This window comes from Humulus lupulus, chromosome 7, assembly GCF_963169125.1.
Source record: "Humulus lupulus chromosome 7, drHumLupu1.1, whole genome shotgun sequence".
In the NCBI taxonomy this organism is placed as follows: domain Eukaryota; kingdom Viridiplantae; phylum Streptophyta; class Magnoliopsida; order Rosales; family Cannabaceae; genus Humulus; species Humulus lupulus.
Genome location: NC_084799.1, coordinates 12,669,842 through 12,691,620, shown reverse-complemented (window position 1 = coordinate 12,691,620; position 21,779 = coordinate 12,669,842). Strand labels below are relative to the sequence as shown.

The 21,779-nt window shown below is 32.7% G+C and overlaps 1 protein-coding gene across 2 annotated transcripts; it reads left to right on the top strand.

Annotated features, from left to right (window-relative positions):
• The first annotated feature begins 4,932 nt into the window (after positions 1 to 4,932).
• Positions 4,933 to 8,465, top strand: LOC133790711 (GRF1-interacting factor 1). 2 transcript variants are annotated; one of them, XM_062228453.1, is made up of 4 exons: positions 4,933 to 5,519; positions 6,950 to 7,026; positions 7,510 to 7,594; positions 7,794 to 8,465. In XM_062228453.1, exons 1-4 carry the CDS (start codon positions 5,439 to 5,441, stop codon positions 8,208 to 8,210), a joined length of 660 nt encoding a protein of 219 aa, XP_062084437.1. In that variant the 5' UTR covers positions 4,933 to 5,438; the 3' UTR covers positions 8,211 to 8,465. The 2 variants fall into 2 exon arrangements, with proteins under 2 accessions (XP_062084437.1, XP_062084438.1); XM_062228454.1 differs by lacking the exon at positions 4,933 to 5,519 and adding an exon at positions 5,598 to 6,056.
• The last annotated feature ends 13,314 nt before the right edge of the window (positions 8,466 to 21,779 follow it).

Sequence of the window (21,779 nt, the reverse complement as noted above, 5' to 3'; positions counted from 1 at the left end):
TCAAAAAACAAAAAAAAAACAAAAAGTCCCTTAAAATATATTTTGCAGGATAGAGGTCAAAAAAAGCTATTTTGCCAGCAAACATCCCTTAAAATAATTCATCTTCAAAATTATTTATTTTGAAAAGGTAACTTTACTGTTCACTGAAAAAATCAAACTGTACTGTATGCCTTAATTAATCCTGGAAAAAACTGAATGAAACCATACCAAATTTGTTTGTTCTGTAATAATTTGAGTTGCAACAGATGATGGAATGGATCACTCAATCCCCACCCATTCTAAGCCAAAATAAATAAATAAACCCACTGACCATTGTCAGTGGGCCGATAATTAGTCCCTACACTCTGTCGGGCCTTCATACAACAATGGCCCACTTTCTGATTATCGTAGCAAAACCATGATAACGATAACAAAGAATTTAAAATAAATAAAAACCATAATAACGACAAAAATACGAACGGAAACATATCTCAAATTTATGGAAACCCAAAAATATAAATTCAATAATACTATTTTTTTTTTAAAATTCATTCAAGTGGTCAAAACAATAATGTCTTAAACTTTTAATATTTCTACTATTATGATCCAATAGAGACTTGTAACTTAAGAATAATTCTTTACAAAAAAAAAAAAAAATGTACAAAAGTTCTTTCGACTATTTACTATAAGTGAGTGACTAAAATAATCCTCTAAAAATGGGAATTATATAAAATGCGATTGATGATTGCTGGTTCTTATTAGGCATGGAAATGTGTCAAAAGAAATATGTGGTTGGTGGGTCTTGGCAAGCCACATGCACATGGTCAGTGCAGCTCAAGCTATATAAATGGCAAAATCTTGATGAATAAGCATAATAACAAGTCTTGGAAGAAGGTAGAGAGAAGTGCCACATAACATTGTTGCTTGTAGAAAGAATTTTGGTGTGACATTTCAAAGGTATATGAATACAAACATGTGAAATGTGTCAGAACAGATGAGTCATCACTTGTATTATATTAGTTGTCCAATTTTGACTGCAAAAACCTAGTCATATCATTTGGCACTCTTTTCAACGTGGCTTCAACTCCCACACCAAACAACTCCTTCCCTCTCTCCTCATAAATATCTGTGTCTCTCTCTCAAAATTTTCATAAAAAAAACTTAGAGCCATTCATTAATTTGGTGACACAAAACAAAGTTAAAACGTTTACTATTCAGCCAAAACAATAGTAGCATTACATTTTTGGCCATGACATTGACTAATTACATTATTCTTTGGAAAACTTTGGTTAAACTCTATCATTACATATTCTTTATACTAAATATCTAATGTGAAATGATAACATTTATTCTATAACTTAAGGTATAAGATATAAAAAAGTATAGACCATATTGTTATGGCCCAAAAAAAGTAGAAGATGCTGATGTATTTGTCATAAGAGATTGAGATATTAATGGATAATGCTGCAAAAACACTGTTCCTTCATCATATCCTAAGTCTCACAGGTTCATTCGTAACTTTATTACATGAGCCAGTCATGAAGTCCTATAAATATATATATTCATAACTTTATTGAGTGATCTCTAGTCCTATAAATATATATATTCATAACTTTATTGAGTGATCTCTAGATACCCTCTAGAAAGTCAATCTGGTTTTTTTATTTCTTGGCTCTTGAATTATTGTCTGCAAAAAAGCGTGGGATAAACAGTAACTTCCTATATATATCATCATGAATTTGTAGCTAAAGACAGCCTTATATTATTATTTTTAGAACTGAAAAAGTAACCGTTGATACCCTTCAACAGTCCATTTTTCTTTGGCTGCATGCCAAACACGTCCAAATGAGTGTTAATATTCTCTCAAACTTAGCTTTGAGTGTGCCATTGAAAACATTACATTTAAAATTTAACATTTACACTCAATTCTTATTCTTCAACTATATATACAATATATATAATGTATTAGATTATGTTGTCCCACATAAAATAAGTGTGAGAATATTAAACCATTAATAAGAATATGTGTAACTCTACTAATTATAAATTAGTTTTTAGATAGAGTCTCATGATTCTTGTTGTTGTATCAAAAACTAATTCTCTAGCGGACATTCGATTCACACCAACCCAAAAAATAAGTCAAGCCACACGAGTGAAAAATTGCCACCATCTTGAAGGAAATATTAGATTACGGTGTCCCACATAAAATAAATATAAAAATATTGAACTATTAATAAAAACATGTATAACACTATTAGTTACTAATTAAATTTTAGATAGAGCATCATAATTTTTATTATAGCATACCACTCAGCCTTTTATATGTAATTCTCGTAACAGACCGTTCATATCGAATGAGCTAAATTAGTTGACATGAGTTAATGGATACAAAATTTAATTTCAAAATTATTATAAAATATTTATGTAAATTTTTTGTATTATTCTCTTATTTTTAGAGTTGAGAGGAAAACCTCATCCTTTCATCTGATCTGTTCTCTCCCACCATACATTCTTTGATCTTCCAAAAAAATCCCTCTGGCGCATGGTGTTCTCATTAAACAATGTGTTTGCATGAGAATAACTTTTGTTGTTAGCATAGATACAAATAACTGAGCCACTAGGGTTAGGGTATATACATGGTGGAAGCGCGTGGAGGGGTAGCTAGCTAGCTAGGTAGCTAGGCAGCTACGGTTGCTGTCTTAGCTATGCTAGTGGCACAGTGACAAAGCCACAGCAGCACCTGCACTGCAGCTAGATACAATGGCAACAAAAGCAATTGGGAAAAAGGAGGTGAAGGAAAAGACAGTATTGGAATATATATATATATCTATAGCTATATAGAAATATGTGTGTGTACATATATACATATATATATATATATATATGAGTGAGTGAGTAGAGTACATAAATCAATTGAGACACCCCAACCACCCATCATGTTTGGGGAGCCGGGAGCACCACCAACCTTATGCTCAAGATTTGACTCCACCACTCTCACCCAAATTACAATACACATCATCATCGTCATCTTTCTTTTCTATCATTATGAAATGTATTGAACATAGACTAGTCTTTTTGAAAAAGGCAGAGACACCCAACAAAGAAAAACTACTCACAAGGGATGGGGAGTGAAGCTACTAACTGTTCTTTGTTGTTGTATTTTGAGACCATGGTTCCAGTCCCTTCAGTGACCCCACTGCTAGCCATGGCAGATAACAACTTAGTAGTTAGTAGCTCACCCCACCCCACCCCACCCCATTGTTATTATTATTATGGCTTGACTCTAAGCTTAGCTCTTTCTCTGGGTATGTATGTATGAGTGAATGAAGTAAGACTATTGGATAATGTGCTGGTGGTGCAGGATAAGTATGGTGGGGTCACTTTTGACCTTGGAGGGACCTAATTTGGACAGTTGGAAATGGACTGGACATCACCACTACAGGGGCATGTGAACTCCCTCTTGTGTTGGGTCCCCCAAAAAAACAATCTTATTTCAAGATGTAATGAATGGAACATTTATGTCAATATCTGCACACATTAAAAAAAACAAACAAAAATAAAAAACACTACTCTTATCTTATTATTGAACAAAACAATGCATTTATCTTCTCTTTTTGTTGTTGAAAGAGTTATATCGAACTTAATGCAAGAATTGAAAACTGCACTTATTATTAGCCAATGCCTAAACAGTGACACAATTAATAGACTAAGATAAATTTTTTTATAAAAAAACTCTACCTTAAGATGAGAAAGTGCATGTATAAAATATAATATTAAATCTACACACGAGTCTTTTCTCTGTCAATAATAGCATATTATTAGGTCACTTTATTCCTCTTACTCCATTTGCAGAGTAATAGGATTCTTTAATTACTCCCTAGTGGGGGTAGAGCTAAATTTAGGCTTTAGAAACAAAGAAGGTGCCGTATAAAGAATAAGTATAGCTACTATCTATGCAGCAATGAGTTAAAAAATATATCTTTTTAGACATTTAAAAAAAAAAAAGAATAATATTATTATAAATATAGCTGTTTTTGCAAATAAATAAATAAATAAATAAAAGTTCTGGTGCTGACAAAGATTCTTGTAGCATGCAACTCCATTTATTTACTCTGTTCGAGTATCACAAGTGTTTTTTTTTATTTTTATTTTTTAAAACAAAGCATATTTGACTTACTCCTATATAGAACATAAATATATAGCTCTGGTATGGTCTGGTCTGGTGGCACAACTTTATTAGTACATTTCACACCGTTGCTAGTTTGTACTATTTTCTTTTTTGTTCAAAGCTCTTATACATTTTTATACAGATAACTCTACTCTTTGTAGAGTAGGAGTAGTAGTATTTTGTACTTTTTTTTTTATATATATATATCACATGTATTTATAAAGAAAAAAAAGAGCTTTTAACTGGGTCATACATAATTCAGGTGTGTGGGTGTGAATTTAATGTTCTTGTATTACTACTCAGTACAACTACAACTACCACCACCGCCAAGGCCACCCATTCTCCCTGGCTGGCTGGCCTAATTTTCAATTGGGGTTTTGATGATGATCTAATAATGGGGTTGGCTCAAAAACCCATGCTTAATTTAATCAAACACTTGATGATCAAATAGTGAGTTTTTAATGAGTAGACAGAGGGGTTTGAGTTACACGCGCTTTGCAGAGGGGAAGGAACCAAAGCAAAGCCATTTGGGCTGGGGGAATCTCTTGACAGAAGCAAGAGCGTCATCACATCATCAATAAGTGAGTGAGACCAAAAGAGTTTGGACCAAAGTACCCTCACTCGAACACAACAGATATTGTCATGTTAAATGTGATCTGATATGATATGATATGATGCTGTTTTTTCAACTTCAACCTTTCTCTCTCCATATATATCGCTATTACTACTGAAACATCTATACATGTAGATTCATTATTGTATATCTATAGGTTTCTCAGGGCTTCTCTCTCTCTCTCTTCCATCACGTGACCCTTCATAGTGAGAGAGAAATAAAGGATTTTGTGTTTGTCTGAGAGGGAGTGAGAGAGAGAAGGAAGAAAAAGACATAACCCCAGTCCCAGATAGCCAGAACCAAACAAAAAAACTCGAAAGGAAAATCTTTTGTTTATTTTTTATTTTGTGGGGTGTCTCAGTCTCATAATATCTTACTCTCTCTCTCTCTCCTTCTTCTCTCTCTCTCTGTCTCGCTCAGTGTCCCCTAATACCATCTGTGTGGTGGTAGTGTCATTGCATAAGGAGAAGAAAGAAAGTGAAAACAGAGCCAAAAAAAAAAGTGGAAGGCATCTCTCCCTGCCTCTGACCTCTCTTTGCACTCTTGCCAGTGAGTATTCTCAGCTCTGTTTCTGAGACTACTGTTATTAGACTTTTTAGAGAGAGAGAGTTAGAGAGAGAGTGTGTGTTTTTTGTGTCTTGTATAAGAGTCGGGGTATATAAAGAAGAGTGCTCGAAAATGCAGCAGCACCTGATGCAGATGCAGCCCATGATGGCAGCCTATTATCCCAACAACGTCACCACTGATCACATTCAACAGGTTCTTTTTCTTTACTCTTCTCTATTCTCTTCGCTCTTTTTTTATTTTTTTGTTCATTTCTTTTTTCTTCTTCTTCTTCTTCTCCTTTCTTTCTGTTTCTCTTGGTTGGTTATCATCTTGTTTTTTTTTATTTTCTTCTGTGTACAATATTCTGAGACCCTTTTTTTTCTTTTTCAAGATAGGATTTTGATTGGTGATTCTTACTGGGTTTTCTGTCTTTCGATGATTATTGCCTTCTGCGACTGTTCTAGTACTTGTTTTTTCTTTCTTTTTTTAACTTCTTTTTGAACTTCTATTGTTTAATCAGTTTTCTTACTTGGGTATTTATTGTTTTCATGCGTCTTATTCTTTATCCACTTCACTGCTTTGAAAAACTTCTACTTTATCCATGATTATTATGTCGGTGTAAATAATGCTTAATGGGTATTCTATAAATTGATGTTGCTCTTCTCTCTTCAAATGAGTCATTCCAATATGGGTTTTGTCTGAACTTTAATATACCTTTTTGTTCAATAATTTAATACCCTAGTTATGGAGGTAGCTAGTCTTTCACTATCTCTCCCTCTCCTTTTCTTTTTGTATACTCTCGAGTGTTCAGTGTTATTTTATGTCGTCTTTGTGTTCCATTTTAGAAAGCTGGTTGCTTTTTCTGTAGTAAATAGCAATAGTAATGAGTGCAATGTGAATGGATATTTGGTGTCACGTGACTATTTGTCTTAGCTCAGTTTCCGTGGGTGGCATCAGCCTACCTTAAAGCTGTTAGGTGTCTTTTCTGGCTCCCATTTAGTACTTAAAAGATTGGAACTTTGCTTGGTATTGAATTTCAAGTTGTGACTGGTGATAAAATGTTGTATCCCCTTTATTATTCACTACTCAGTTTTGAAAAAAGAAAAACAATAATAAAGTCTTTCCTGAAAATGAGGTTTTAGGTGACTTGTTAATGAGTTAATTTTGACTTTGGTACCGGGTGTCATAACCATGGTAGTAGTGCTCACAAAAGTTCGAACATAGATGTTGTACTAGTCTAGTTGTGCTATGTTAGCTTACTACCTTTGTTTCTATGAAACTAAATGGTTTAACATTTAACATCACATCTGTCATTCATTTCATGGGAATGTTCCCATGATTGTGCCTTTAAAACTTTATTTATTTGTGAACAATATGCAGGAGTTTTTCATGCCTGTTGTTAGTTGTGACAATAAGATAGGTACTATAGAAAGTTATTACTTGAAATGGATAGAAGGTTTTGTGTAGTAGGCATGAATATTTTCCATAGAGAATATGCACTTTTCTTTATTATTCTTTTGCAGTGAAAAACACGTTTGTCCGGAAACTAACATTATCATCTTCTTTTTGATGTTATAGATACAGTTCTGCAGTTATATATCTAATTGTTTATGATTTGTTCATTCATTATTATGGCATGGCAGTATTTGGATGAAAACAAGTCATTGATCCTGAAGATTGTTGAGAGCCAGAATTCAGGAAAATTGGGTGAATGTGCAGAGTATGTGCTTTTCTAACTCCTTTCTAATTTATTTCCTTTTAGGCCTTATCTGAGTGAGAGTCACTTTCCTTATCTTCTGATCTAAAGTACTGCTACTGCTTTGTAATAATTGACTTTTTAACTAGGTCAAGGGCATGGGCAAGACCTGGAGCCCATTTTGTAGCTTTTAATAATTAGTTACTTTCTGTGATAAAATCATGATATCTCTCTTTCTCTCTCATAAGCTAGAGTAGCATAGTCTACATACATGTTTGTTCTTGTAAATTATTGGTATTCTATGCTTGTCATAATCTCATTCATGTCTGTTTAGTCATACAATCTATTGATGATCTGTGCAGTAGTAAGTAAAAAATTTACACAAAACTGTATGGCTTTGATATCATACTTTGAGATTTTCTTCTCATATTTCTGGTAGCAGTGTGCCTTGTGATATGTTGAAAATGCCTGAAGTGGTCTAACTACTTGAGCACTCTACTCTATCAGGAACCAAGCGAGGCTGCAGCGAAACCTAATGTACCTTGCTGCTATTGCTGATTCTCAGCCCCAGCCTCCTACGATGCATGCTCAGGTACAACCTCCTTTTCTAAATTCCAATACGAAAATCTTTCTCCACATTAGTTTTTGTGAATGCCTTTGTTTTATTCTTGAAACTATATTTCCACGAATTAGATAAAGTACTAAACATTATGACGAGTTAGTGAGCAAAAATTTGTTATAATAAATTCAATAGTCAAATGTGGAACTCTAATTTGAAACTTTTGTTGTAGTATCCTTCGAGTAGTATTATGCAGCCAGGAGGACATTACATGCAGCAGCACCAACAAGCTCAGCAGATAACTCAACAATCACTCATGGGGGGAGGCTCGTCCATGTTGTACAACCAGCAGCCATTTACAGCTCTGCAACAGCAAGCGCTGCACAGCCAGCTCGGCATGAGCTCTGGTGGGAACTCTGGCCTTCACATGCTGCAAAACGACATGGGTAGCGCAGGAGGCAGTGGACCGCTAGGGGGTGGCGGATTTCCTGATTTCGGTCGTGGCGCTGGAGAAGGGATGCATAGAGGAATGGCTGGTGGTAGTAAGCAAGATATGGGAAGTTCTGGATCAGCTGAAGGCCGAGGAGGGAGTTCTGGAGGTGATGGGGGCGAGACCCTTTACTTAAAATCCACCGACGATGGGAATTAAGAGGTAAGAACTAAAGAACGACCCCAACTTACTGGTGAGTTTAGCGTTAGGAAATCTAAGTCATGACGAAGAAGATGAATTTAGGAGCAGAAGAAAGTAGATGGGCAGGAGTAAAAAAGAATGAAGTTACTGCTGTTTAAAGAACTTGCATTATCTTATGTGTAAAAACAGTGGTGATCGAGGGTCTTACTCTCAAACTTGGAGCCTTTTATATCTCTCTTTTTAGTAGTATATGATAATGCAGCATTTGTAGTAGTTTATTATGTAAATTTTTAGCTTACATTTTCTTGCTCTCTGCTATGCTCCTGCATGTTTTTCCTTTTATACATCTATTTTTGTGCTTTGTTTTTTTTTTATTGAAGATTTTACAAGGTTAGAGAAACTTACTAAACCAGTTTAGTAACATAATTGTGCTAGAAATGAAATATGTTGGTAAAATTAACAACATTAACGAGTGTTTAAACTAATCTCAAATTGATTTTGCTCATATTTGGTTTTTTTAGGTACATCAGTGAACATGGCCAAATATGTTTTCGCAAAGTACTATAAATGCTTATTTTCCGTTGGCACTTTCGCTAGGAATCAATATATATTTTACTTTGGGTTTGATTTTTTAAAATTAAAAAGAAAAAATAAGTGTAATCACTCCAATTTATATGTTATTTTTCAATGTACATAATTTTTTTTATATAAAATTTAATAAAATAGATACTGTTATATTTTTTCGGTTAAAATTGTTGACAAATAATGGGAAAATGCTTATTTTTCTGTTGACAAATACTACACAAGGACTTCTAATTTTTTATCGAGAATTTTCTCATTTGATGCTCTTTGTTTCTGTAATGATAAAATTTTGATCAAATTGTCTGTGGTTATATATAATTTGTAGCTAGGATGATTGAGAGTAATTTGATTAAATTAGTAAAATTTTATTAATTAAATATGAATTTAGGGTACCAAATATGTACAATTTTAAAATATAGAGTATCAAATATGTACGATTTCAAAATATTACATACTAAATAAAACATTATTTGTAAATACATAATATCAAAATGATACGATTACCTACTTTTTTTTTTTATCCAAGAATAGATATATGACACTGTTAATATAGGGACCAAAATATTAACCATACGAATTTTCGCTATAAAAAAATTACTTAGCAAACATCACGGATTTTCAGTGTAATTCTCTCTTTTTCTTTTCTATCTAGATAATTGATTTTGTTAAGTATTTGTTACTAGTTTTGAAACTTTTGTTATTACATCTTTAATTAAACTAAAATTATAGTAAATTATTATTTTTTGAATGGCATAATTTCACTCATATCCGTACAATCTCAAAAAATAACCGCTAAAATTTTCCACTTTCTTTTGCTGAAAATTTCAGAATATCATTGGTGTGATCCGTCGTTCCCAATGCCATTTTCTCTATTTTCCCAGCAAATTATTTGGACATAAGCAGTGAAATGTCATCCCAAATGATGCACAACATCGTTGTCAATGCCTCTTTTTCCCACATTTCCCACCAAATTCTTAGGCTATTAATCATCGTCTCAATTACTTATTCAAATATATATATATATTATACGAAACATCATTGATTGTCATCACTCCAAATATCCCCTTATTAGCGGCGATATTAGCGATATAATGTTGTCACTAATATCGTCGCCCTTAATGATCAAATTTTTTGTAGTGACGATACTAATATTTCAAAGAAGAATCTAAATTTATGTTGGGTTACATAATGTGCAACAAAGTTTTCCTTCAACATTACAAAATCTAAAACAAGATTTGTTAAATTCATCTATTATAGTTTTATTTAAAAAAATTACTTAAAAATCTAAATTGGTTTTATTTAAAACTACGAAAATATAGAAATATTATTAGTAACTCATAGTTACAAAATTAATAAATAAATTACAAAAAATACCGTTTGAATTTATTATACATAACACAATTATAAATATAATAATTTGTCAAACTTTAAACCAATAGTTACAAAAAAATAAAAAATATAGAATTCTGACAATTCCACTCCAGTTATTAATTATGTGATTAGTAGAGTATCCAAATCTAATTTTATTATTTTAAAAACTTGAAAACAGTGAGACTTTGGTAAGATATTTTTAAAAATAAAATTCAAATTAGTATTCTAATTTTGTGTTATAAAATAAAGAACAAGATCACATTTTTTCTGATTCCAAATTATTGTATCCTAAAATTCTACAAATTTATTACTTTTTCATATTTTTAGATTTTATACAAATCACATATTCAATTTTTAAAAACCCAAAAATAATTTTCAGAGATACTGAACCAATCACATTTTTAAAAACATATTTTTAAATTATAAATTCAGATTTTATTTTAGAAATATGCGAGCAATTTTCGGAACCAATAGTAATATGATATTTTGAAGACTGGTCTAAATTGAAATTACTTATCAACACATACATATTACCGTATAAAACAAAATATATATTTTACTTTTTGGATTGAAAAGTGTTCTACATTTCCGTACAGACATGCACATATAGTCCATAGTCTATAGTCCATGGTCCATGGTCCATGGTCCAAGTATACATTGAACTTTGTAACTTTTAGGACACTGAAAGGTCGCTGCTCTATCCTAAAATATATTATATAAACCTTGTTTGGTTTTACTAAGTAAGATCTGAACATGCTTCCTACAAAATCAGATATATTGGAACACAAATATATCCACCTGACATAAACCACACATATATATATTCTTTAATAAATAAATAATTTGTACTTAATTTATTGTGTCCATTATGCCCGTAATCAGTGTGTGACTGGATACTAGTCTAATTTTAGAATACATTAATTTATTGTGTCCACTGAAATACGCATGGCCCACTATCATTCATATAGGCTAAATATCAATTAATTCTCTAAGTAATTGGAGAATATTTATTAGATCCTATAAATAAAACTGGGATGTCCTTGTAAAAGGGTTGCCAACTCTGGTATTTAGAGCAATATATACGCTGCCAGAGAAATTTTTTATTGAAGTTTATCATCTCAAGCTTCAAGAACTCTAATACTAAAACTCGTGGACTAGGGTTGTTTTATAACCAGAACCATGTAAAACCTCGATGTTTATCTTCATTAATTTTTTTAAAATTATATCATTAAGTTGATAGCGAAAAAAACAGTCAAATAATTACTTATTTTTATATAAGAAAATAAGTTTGTATGAATGTATGACAAAATATAATGTAATTTTTTTATTTAATAATGGTTGTCTCACATTTTTGAAGCGTCCTACTGTGATTCTTATGTGGTTGGAATATGATTGAAAACTATTTGATTCTTTTTATGATGTTCAATTTTAAATTTACCTAAGCCTTTGTATTAATTATACTTTTTTAGCTTTGGATTTTAATATAAAATTGAGATTACTTTAATGATAACAATGCTAAACTTTACTATATTGGTTGTCCAATCTTTGCTTTTCTCATCCGAATGTTTATGGTGCAGACATTAATATTTTTTTTGTATATGATGTATGCCTTCAAATTCAACCTATGATTCTTCATTTCTACATAATTAACTATATCTTATTGTTTTGTCTCGACAAAAAATACTGAAGTAGTACTGATAATTGCTATCTGATAACTACTTTTGTTGAACAATTAGATTGTATATATTCACTAAGAATGTTAAATTTTTAATATTATATTTTTTTCTAAATAAATTGCATATTCAATGAGTATTCCAAGTGTTAAAAAGCTTAAAATCGATAATGTGTGATTCTCTTTCCTTTTACACATTGGTTTATTATATCTAATTCTTGTATCACTTGTATGCAAAAAATAGAATTTACATTTAATAGATTTTTATCATTGTACAAATATATTTGTGTGATATATATATTTTGTATTTTTTATAAATCATTTGAATGATTACAATTAATTAGTAGTTTTGTGTCGATGGCCATATGTTTTACATTTTTATGCAAAATTATGTGTAACTAGTTACACTTTATCAGTTTCAAAACGGTAGTCACACTACAACAAAAATATCTTTTAGGGCTGCTATTTTGCATCGATTTTGCACACTTGTCGACGCAATTGATCAATCAGCTCAATAGCATTGTTTTAAACTAATGTTAATTTTTGTCAATTGTGTCGGTACACTATCTGATGCTGTTAGTAAAGACCATTAGCATCGGTTTAGAACCGATGCTACTGATATCAATTGCAACAATTTTAATATCAATAGTATCGGTTATGCAGTGACGCTAATGATCTTATTTTTTAAAAAAAATAATAAATGCCCAAAACAATATCAGAAGCGTTAGTTTAGAACCAACGCTAATGGACTAATTGTATATAAAAAAAAGGACCAAAAGATGGGTTGAAGCCCATTATCCCTCAAAACCTTAAGATATATCTCCAACCCTCTCATTTTCTACCAACCGCCCCCTCTCTCAAGCTTTCACTCTTATTCTTTCTCTCTTCTCTCCCCCTCTCCTTCGTTCTCCATATATCTTTCACTCTCACTCATCTATATTTTTTTCTTGTTTCGAAGATCGTGGTTCAGAGCGGGTGTGGTGGTTCAAGGCGGTGGTGGCAATGACTTATGGGGGCTGCCAATAAGTTATGCCTTTATCTCACTCAATCTATATCTTTCTCTCATCACATTCAAAAAATATATTTATATGATTTTGTGTAGTAGGTGGTTCGGGGTTGTTGTGGTGGTTCAAGGCGGTTCTGGGGATAAGTTCCCCTCCTCTCTAATTCAATCTCTGTCTTTATCTTTCTATCGAGTACAATTTTTTTTCTATATTTTTGTGTAGGTGGTGGTTTGGGGTGGTGGAGTAAATGTGATTTAGGAGTTTTGATTTATTCAGTGTTTTTTTTCTGTGCTGGTTCTGGGTTCGTTGTGGTGTTTCGTTATTTTACAATTTTTTTTTAAGTTTAGGGACAGTGTAAAACCGACGCTATTGAGATCAATAGCATCAAATCTAAACTGGCGCCTCTGATGATACCAATCGCGACACCTGAATAGGCGTTAATTTTTTAACCTACGCAAATGGCAAAAGCTTCAGTTTTTAACCGACGTCAAATCTATTTTTTTTAGTAGTGTTAGTTACAATATTTCTCAGTTTCATAATGATAACTAGTTACAACATTTCTCAGTTTAACTCGTTACAAACATGAGCCAAAAGGGAAAAAAATCACAAACTTGTAACTAGTTACAACTCTCAAACAAAGAAAAATTGTAATCGGTTATCACTATTTTTATTGTAATTGGTTACTGTGATGGGATTTCAAAATTTTCTAAAGATAAAAATAATTTCATATTCAAATTAGAAATGTTGTAACTGGTTATGACTGGAACCAAAAGGAAAAAAAAATTCTCAGACTTGTAACCGGTTACAACTCTCAAACAAAGAAAAATTGTAATCGGTCACCACTACTTTTATAGTAATTGGTTATCATGACGGGATTTTAAAATTCTCAAAAGAAAAAAATAATTTTATATTCAAATTCAACCCAAAAATCAATTGCTAGTCTTAATTCTTATATTAGAATTGTAGAACGAGTAATACGGGTAACAAAAAATCAATCAAAATTGTAAATGACTTGGTTCAGAAACCTTCTCATAATTAAAAATATATTTTATGTACAAAAGTATTGTTGTGACCCTAGATGTGGATGTGGATAGCGCTTATAGTTAAGAAAATTAATATAACTAAATTATATTATTGTTTTTAATTGTGACTGCTCTCATTTGTTTTTGGACATTGAATAAAAATATATTTCAACAAATACACAAATGTATGATCAAACAAGTTAGTGCAATCATAAATTGGCCTCAAATTTACTTCATTTTTTAGTGCAATCATGAACCACACCTTAGGTTTACTTCATTTTCATTAAAAAAAATTAGTTATATATAAAGTAATGTAGCTATATATGCACATACATATCTATATAATTATAAAAACTACACATATATGTATATATATTTGTATAAAAGTTACATACCTCTTCTATATAAAAAGTATGTAGATAATGAAATTTTTTCGATTTTAATGTTTTGTTTTGTTAACTTTAACGGAATATTCTAAATATTTAACGGAATATATTTTTAAAACTACTAAAAATATATTTATTAATTATATTAATATAAATTTAAATGTTATGAAATATCATTAATATAATAATCATTACAAGAAAGAAGGCTTTTGCTAGCGCAATTCGGAATTGCGTCGGCAAAAAAAACCTTTACCCGCGCACAAGGTCTATCGAATTTTTTTAAAAAAATATCATACACTTTTGCTGGCGCATTTCACTTAATGCGTCGACAAAAGTCAAATGTGTATTTTAACATAGTGCACGTTTTCAACAAGGTAGGTGGCTAGACTTTTGCCAGCGCGTTTCATTGCGTCGGCAAAAGTCTAATTTTGCATCGGCAAAAATTGGACTTATTAAAACGTGTTGTTTTGACCTAGGGGCTTAACACTGACTTTTACCGGCACATTTTTAGACTTTTGCCAACGCAACGAAACGCGCCGGCAAAAGTCATAACGATTTACCCAGCCGCCGAGCCCTTCTTCCCCATTTTTTTTCTTCCTTTTCTTTTTTCTCTCTTTCTTCTTCTCTTCTCTCTGGTTTTCTTTCCTCAACCCTCTACCACCCCACTAGCCGCACCCCCACGAGTCGCACCACCACCACCCCAACCCTCCACCACCCCCACCAGCCGCACCCCGAGCCCACCCACCCCGATGGCCACCCCACCCCGACGGCCACCCCACACCACCCGACGGCACCCCACCCGAACCCCACCCTAACGCCACCGCGAGCCACCACTGCCGCCCCCCTCCTCCTCCAAGTCGCCCACTGTAAGTTTTATAATATATTTTGTATTTTATTTATGTATTGATTTTTTTTTTTTCTATGGAGTCCGCGAGCCACTTTCGGAGCGGTGCCATTTCACCCACTGTAATATTTTTATTTTTTATTTACTATTTTTAAGTTATTTTTATAATATATGTTTTTAGTATTTATTAATTATTTATTTTTTGTAAAAATATAAAAAACAGATTTGAATATGTATTTTTTTTTATTTTAATGTTTTATATGTATTTGTTTATGTTTGTTTGTTAATATTTATTATATTGTATTTTGTGATATATGTATTTTAGTTAAAGTATGAACTTAAAAAAAATTAGATTAATAATGTATGTTTATATTTTTAAATTGTTTTATATTAAATGTGATATGTTTGTAAATATGTATTTAATAATTTTTTTGTATTAATAAAAAAATCAGTTTTGGTATATGTTTTTTTGTGGTTAAATATTTGTATATATGTAAATTGATGTATTTGTTAATGTATATATATATATGTTTTGTATGATCTGGAAATATTCTGGTTATATATGTGTTTAATTTGTAGGTTTTTAAATTTTTGGAATAGTTTGAAATATAGTCGTTATGCTGCCCAAATTTTGTTAGAGCTAGTAAAATTAATAAAAGTTTAATAATTAATTAAATAAAAGTTTAAGTATAATTAAAAAATACATCAAAAAATTAATTTTTAACTATAATTTAAATAAAATAAAAGTACCAATCATAATAATTAATAATTAATTTTAACATTAATATTAGATGTTTTGTAATTGAAAAAAAGTTAAAAATATAAATGATTAAGTAAAATATAAATATAATAAAATTGTTATTAATTAAGTAAATAATCAAATACAAATTGAAGCATTTAATAAAAAAATTACAAAATGAAATTAATGTATAATTAAATTAATTTTAAAATAAAAGTAATAAATAAGTAAATGATTTAAAAATTTGTAATAATTAATAATTAGCTACATTTTCTTTGGTAAATATAAATAATTATTTTTGCCAGAGATAGGATATTATTATCACTTAGTGATAATTAGGAAGACAAAAAGTCATGAAATATTTTGACTATCATTTCCCTCATTTTAAGACAATTATTAATATTTTCTGAATTATTTCGCTTAAAGATGGCGAGCGACAGAAGTTGGATGAGTGCGAGGAATCATTGGTCTCTGGAGTATAGAAATGATGTTAAGGAGTTCTTCGAGATCGCTAAAAATCAGGTGAACGATCGGGGCTTGGTTCGTTGTCCGTGCAAGAAATATGGGAATGTTAAGTTCCAGCCTATAAATGCAATTTCGATGCATTTATTCAACAATGGCATCATACAGTCCTACAAAGTGTGGCATTACCATGGAGAGGCGCTACCGCTGCCACCAGATGTGGCATGAGATCAGGATAGAGGTGAGATAGCCGATATCCTGGATGATGTTTACGCTGAAGATGACGTTTCCGCTGGAAACTATAATGATCCTCCCCAAGATGATGTTCAACATCGTGACAAGTATGACGATTTATTTAAGGAGATGTCAAGTGAACTGTACCCGGGTTGCCGAAAGTATTCCGCGTTGAACTTCTTGGTAAAGATGATGCATCTGAAAGTTATTAACAAGTGCAACAATCATTACTTTGATGGTTTGTTGGAATTGTTAGTCGATGTTATGCCTGACGGAATAATTTTACCTAAGTCTAACTATGAGGCAAATGCAAAGTTGCAGAGTATTGTATTGGGATATGAGTCCATCGATGCTTGCAAGCATGACTGTGCACTGTTTTGGAAGGAGAATGCGAATTTAGAATTATGTCCGGTTTGTTGTGAGTGTCACTGGCAAGATAATCGTGGGAACGGGAATAAAGTAGCTCATAAGGTCATGCAGTACTTTCCGTTGACGCCGAGATTGAAAAGGTTGTACAGTTCGAGATATACTGCAGAGGATATGAGATAACATTATTCTAAAAGGCTAAAGGAAGATGGTGTGATGAGGCACCCCGCTGACAGTAAGGCGTGGAAGCACCTTGATGAGTTGTACCCATCTTTCGCAGCTGAACCTCAAAATGTTAGGCTTTGGTTGGCTACAGATGGTTTCAATCCTTTTGGGAACATGAGCAACTCAAGTATGTGACCTGTGATACTTGTCCCATACAACTTGCCGCTGTGGAAGTGCATGAAACCACAGTCATTAATGTTGTCTATTCTAATTCCAGGTCCTTCTTCACCTGGAAAAGATATCAATGTCTATGTGAGACCTTTGCTTGACGAGTTGAAGGAGTTATAGGTGAATGGTGTCGAGACACGAGATGCATACAATAGTACCTTGTTTAATATGTGTGCAGCAATCTTGTGGACCATTAACGACTACCCAACTGATGCTATGATGTCTGGGTGGAGCACAAAAGGGTACAAGGCGTGCCCCACATGCAATGAAGAAACTCCCTCTGTAGGGATTGGAAGTAAAATTGCATACATTGGCCATAGAAGGTTTCTTGATATGGATCATGAATGGAGGAGTAAACGAGCACTATTCGACGGTAACAAGGAACTTAGGCCACCACCGAAAGATTACTCTAGTGATGACGTGTTAAGGCAATTAGAGAATTTGCAGATTAGACATCCTGGGAAACACAAAGAATTTGGTGGTGTGAAACGCAAAATGGATTTGATTGAACTTAATTGGTCGAAGAAGAGCATATTTTTCAAGCTTGATTATTGGAAGGAATTATTACTGAGGCATAACTTGGATGTAATGCACATTGAGAAGAAAGTTTGCGACAATGTCTTGGGAACTTTGTTGAACTTAGAGGAAAAATCTAAAGACACTGACAAGGCAAGACTTGATCTAGCAGACATGAAAATTAGGGAAAAACTCCACCTCCGCAAAGAGGGAAACAAGTGGAAGAAATTGCACGCTAGTTACACCCTCAGTGTCCTGGAGCGTCAAGTTTTCTATGAATTTGTGAAGTCAGTTGAATCCCCAGACGGTTTTGCTGCAAACCTTTCGAAGAATGTCAATGTCAATGATGGCAAGATAACTGGGTTGAAATCACACGATTTCCACGTGTTGTTTCAGTAGTTGTTGCTTGCCAATTATTGAGTTGTGCAGTTTTTTCAAAAAACTTTGTTCACGGACTTTGAATGTGAAAGACCTTGAGAAGATGGAGACAGACATTATCACCATTTTATGCAAGTTGGAAATGAAATTTTCTCCAGCATTTTTCAACATTATCGTGCATTTGGTTTTGCATCTTCCGAAAGAGGCAATTCTTGGCGGTCCCGTGCACTTTAGGTGGATGTATCCCATTGAACGTTCAATGGCAGTTTATAAACAGTATGTAAGAAATCGTGCACGTCTGGAAGGTTCAATCGCAGAAGCTTACGTGGTCAACGAGGCCTTAACCTTTTGCTCAATGTACCTCCGGAGGTTGAGACTCGATTCAATCGACCTGAGAGGAATGACGATCGCATTGAATCCCAACCAAATCGGGAATATTCTATTTATAAGGTTGTTGGTCATCCATTTGGTAAGAAATCAAGTATGCTCCTCAATCAGCAATTAAAGCAAAAGGCTGAGTGGTATATCTTGAACAATTGTGCCAAAATTAAGGAGTACCTTAGGTGTGTTTTCTAGTCGTTTTCAATAAAAAAAATTTGGTTTATATACCGATTAAAAAGAAAAAATTATAACATTGTTGTCCGTTTGTAGTGAGCATATGGATGAATTAAGAAGACAGGGGGGCTCGAATCTTGAAGTTCAACAAGAAGCTGATTTTCCTCAGTGGTTCAAAGAAAGAGTGTGTATATTAGTCAATTCTTTTCTGAAACCCCACTTAATCAATCCAAAACTAACTTTCAATGTTAATGTTGATAGGTGAACGATTTTCATGAGTCAACACCTACTGGAGTGAATAATGAATTGTATGCTCTCGCAAACAAATCAAGCGGCACCGTGTTCTCATATCCATGGATGATAGTGAATTGTGTGAAATTTGTGATTCATGGTCGTGATATGAAGATTAAAACACAAAATTGCGGTGTAATGGTGCCAAGTGAGGAATGAGTGAACTACTATGGAGTTCTGGAAGAAGTAATTGAATTGTCCTACTTGATGGGTTACATACATTGTTCTCCTATTCAAGTGTAGATGGTTCAATGCAAGTAGAATTAAAGTGGAATCCAATTTTACGAGCGTATATGTGAAGGAAGAATGTTATAAAGATGATCATTTCGTTCTCGCATCTCAAGCGAAGTTGGTGTATCATCTTCGAGATGTGAAAAATGGGGATGATTGGAGGCTCATTAATGAATACATTCTGAGGAATGTATGAGATTTCTCAAATTTCGATGTTGATGATACTGAGACCACAAATGATATACCAATATTGTAAGAAGTTAATTCTTCTTCATTTCAGTTGTGGGTAGAACTTCCAATTTTTGATAATCTTCAGTATGATCGGGTTGATGTCAATCCACTGAAGTGTACAACGTCGATGATTTGGTTAGCGAAGGTTCAGATGAATTTGTTGTCGATGATGAAGTTAAATTTGAAGATAAAACGTTGGCCGAGTATGAAGACGATGAGGATGGCGACAATATTCTAGTCGATAGTGATAGTGATAGTGGTGTTCGTAATGATGTTGTAGTTAGCGATGATGAGGATAGTGATATGTAATTTAAACAAGTATATGTAACTTTTCATTTAATTCAATGAAAACTTTATATATTATCATTAATTAATGATAATATCAGATATAGGTACACATGCACCTAGTGGATGCCTTGGGGATAATCAATGTATTCATGTACTGGTTCTCATTTTTTCAAGATATTTGATGAAATATCTTGAAAAAAATGAGAATTAGTACATGATTGCTTACTATCTCCAAGGGATCCACTAGGTCGGAATATGGTAGGTTGGGAAAGACCATAAGTAATAAAATGTTAATTTTATAACAAGAAACAATAGACATGCACCTAGGGGATGCCTTGGGGATAGCCAATGTATTCATGTACTGCTCCTCATTTTTTCAAGATGTTTGAGAAACATTTTGAAAAAACATGGAGAACTACATGACTGCTTACTATCTCCGAGGGATCCACTAGGTCAGAATATGGTAGGTTTGGAAATATCATAAGTAATAAAATGTTAATTTTATATATATAAAAAAAGTAATAGACATGCACCTAGTGGATGCCTTGGGGATAGCCAATGTATTCATGTACTACTCCTAATTTTTTCAAGATGTTTGAGGAACATCTTGAAAAATGTGGAGAAGTACATGACTGCATACTATTTCCAAGGGATCCACTATGTTGGAATAGGATAGGTTGGGAAATACCATAAGTAATAAAATATTAATTTTATAACAAAAAACAACAGACATATATAATTTGAATTAGTTAATTAATGAATATTTTAATGTAGAATGGCCGAACCAAGTAATGACACCAGTGGTGGCTCCAAGAGGGGCATGGGAGCTTATTATGGTGCCAATATCGAGAATGAGTTGGCCACCAAAAAAATTATCCATTTGAAAGTAGAGTTTGATGCACAAACTGGAAAAACTATTCAAATGTACGACAAGTGGTTCAACAACTCCATGGCTCGTTATTTGCGTGACACCGTACCCCCAACTACATTAGCTTGGGAACAAGTAAAACTAGCTAATATCCAAGTTATTCGGCAGAGGCTATCTGTAAGCATTTTTTAAATCTTTAATAACTCACTATTAAAGATTTTGTCTATCTTCATAATATTTTAACAAATTCCAAATTTAATTGTGATTTTAGGAAAAATTCATTTATCCACAAGACAAACCAGTAATCAATGATGCCATGGTAAGAAAAATGCAAAAGCATCTGACTGATTGGCGCCACACGATGAAGAAACCCTGGGTAGAGGTTGGAGGAGAGGTGGACAACGAGAGAGCGAAGTCAAATCCTTTTGGGTCGATTACTTCTTCTGATTAGGAAATTCTATGCGATTTTTGGGTTTCTGATTCTCAGCAGGTATGCCGTAGATTTTACATTAATGTTTAATTGTAAAATTAAAATCTAGATTAATGAGTATTATTTTCTATTTGAAGCGTATATCGAAGAGAAATAAAGAAGCTCGAGAAAAAATTACCATACTAGGAGGACGGTTCCAAATCCATCGCTGCACATGTTTATGAGCACAGAAATTATTATAACCTATATCGTTACATTTACGAAAATATTATAAAGGTAACAATGTTTAAATAATTTGCTTTTTTAGATGGACCCGTCTACTGGCTAGCTTCTGAACATGATCGACACATTCGAGCACCTCCACAAGGAGAAGGATAAGTGGATTAGTGATGTAGCAATGACAAAACATGTAAGTTGCCTAACCTTAACTAATTTATGATCATTTAACTTTAAAAAAGTTTAGTAAATAATTAATAAATATTAATTAGTTAGTGTCAATTAGTAATTATTTGTTAATTATTAATTAAAATTTTAACAATTAAATCTTTATAATCTATGTGCCAATATTTTTATGATTAATGATTGTGGACTAAGATAAAAAAAGAATGTAACTGATGTTGTCCCCGTATAAGGGAGCTTGTGGGATAAGTTAGTTTGTTCATGAAAATCCATATCTAAATCACAAACATGCAAATATAGTTGATGTATATGTTTAGAAACGTAA

Coding starts and splice junctions, on each gene's coding strand:
- LOC133790711 (XM_062228453.1), top strand. CDS start 5,439: ATGCAGCAGCACCTGATGCAGATGCAGCCCATGATGGCAGCCTATTAT. Junction 5,520..6,949: donor CCACTGATCACATTCAACAG/GTTCTTTTTCTT, acceptor ATGGCATGGCAG/TATTTGGATGAAAACAAGTC. Junction 7,595..7,793: donor CTCCTACGATGCATGCTCAG/GTACAACCTCCT, acceptor CTTTTGTTGTAG/TATCCTTCGAGTAGTATTAT.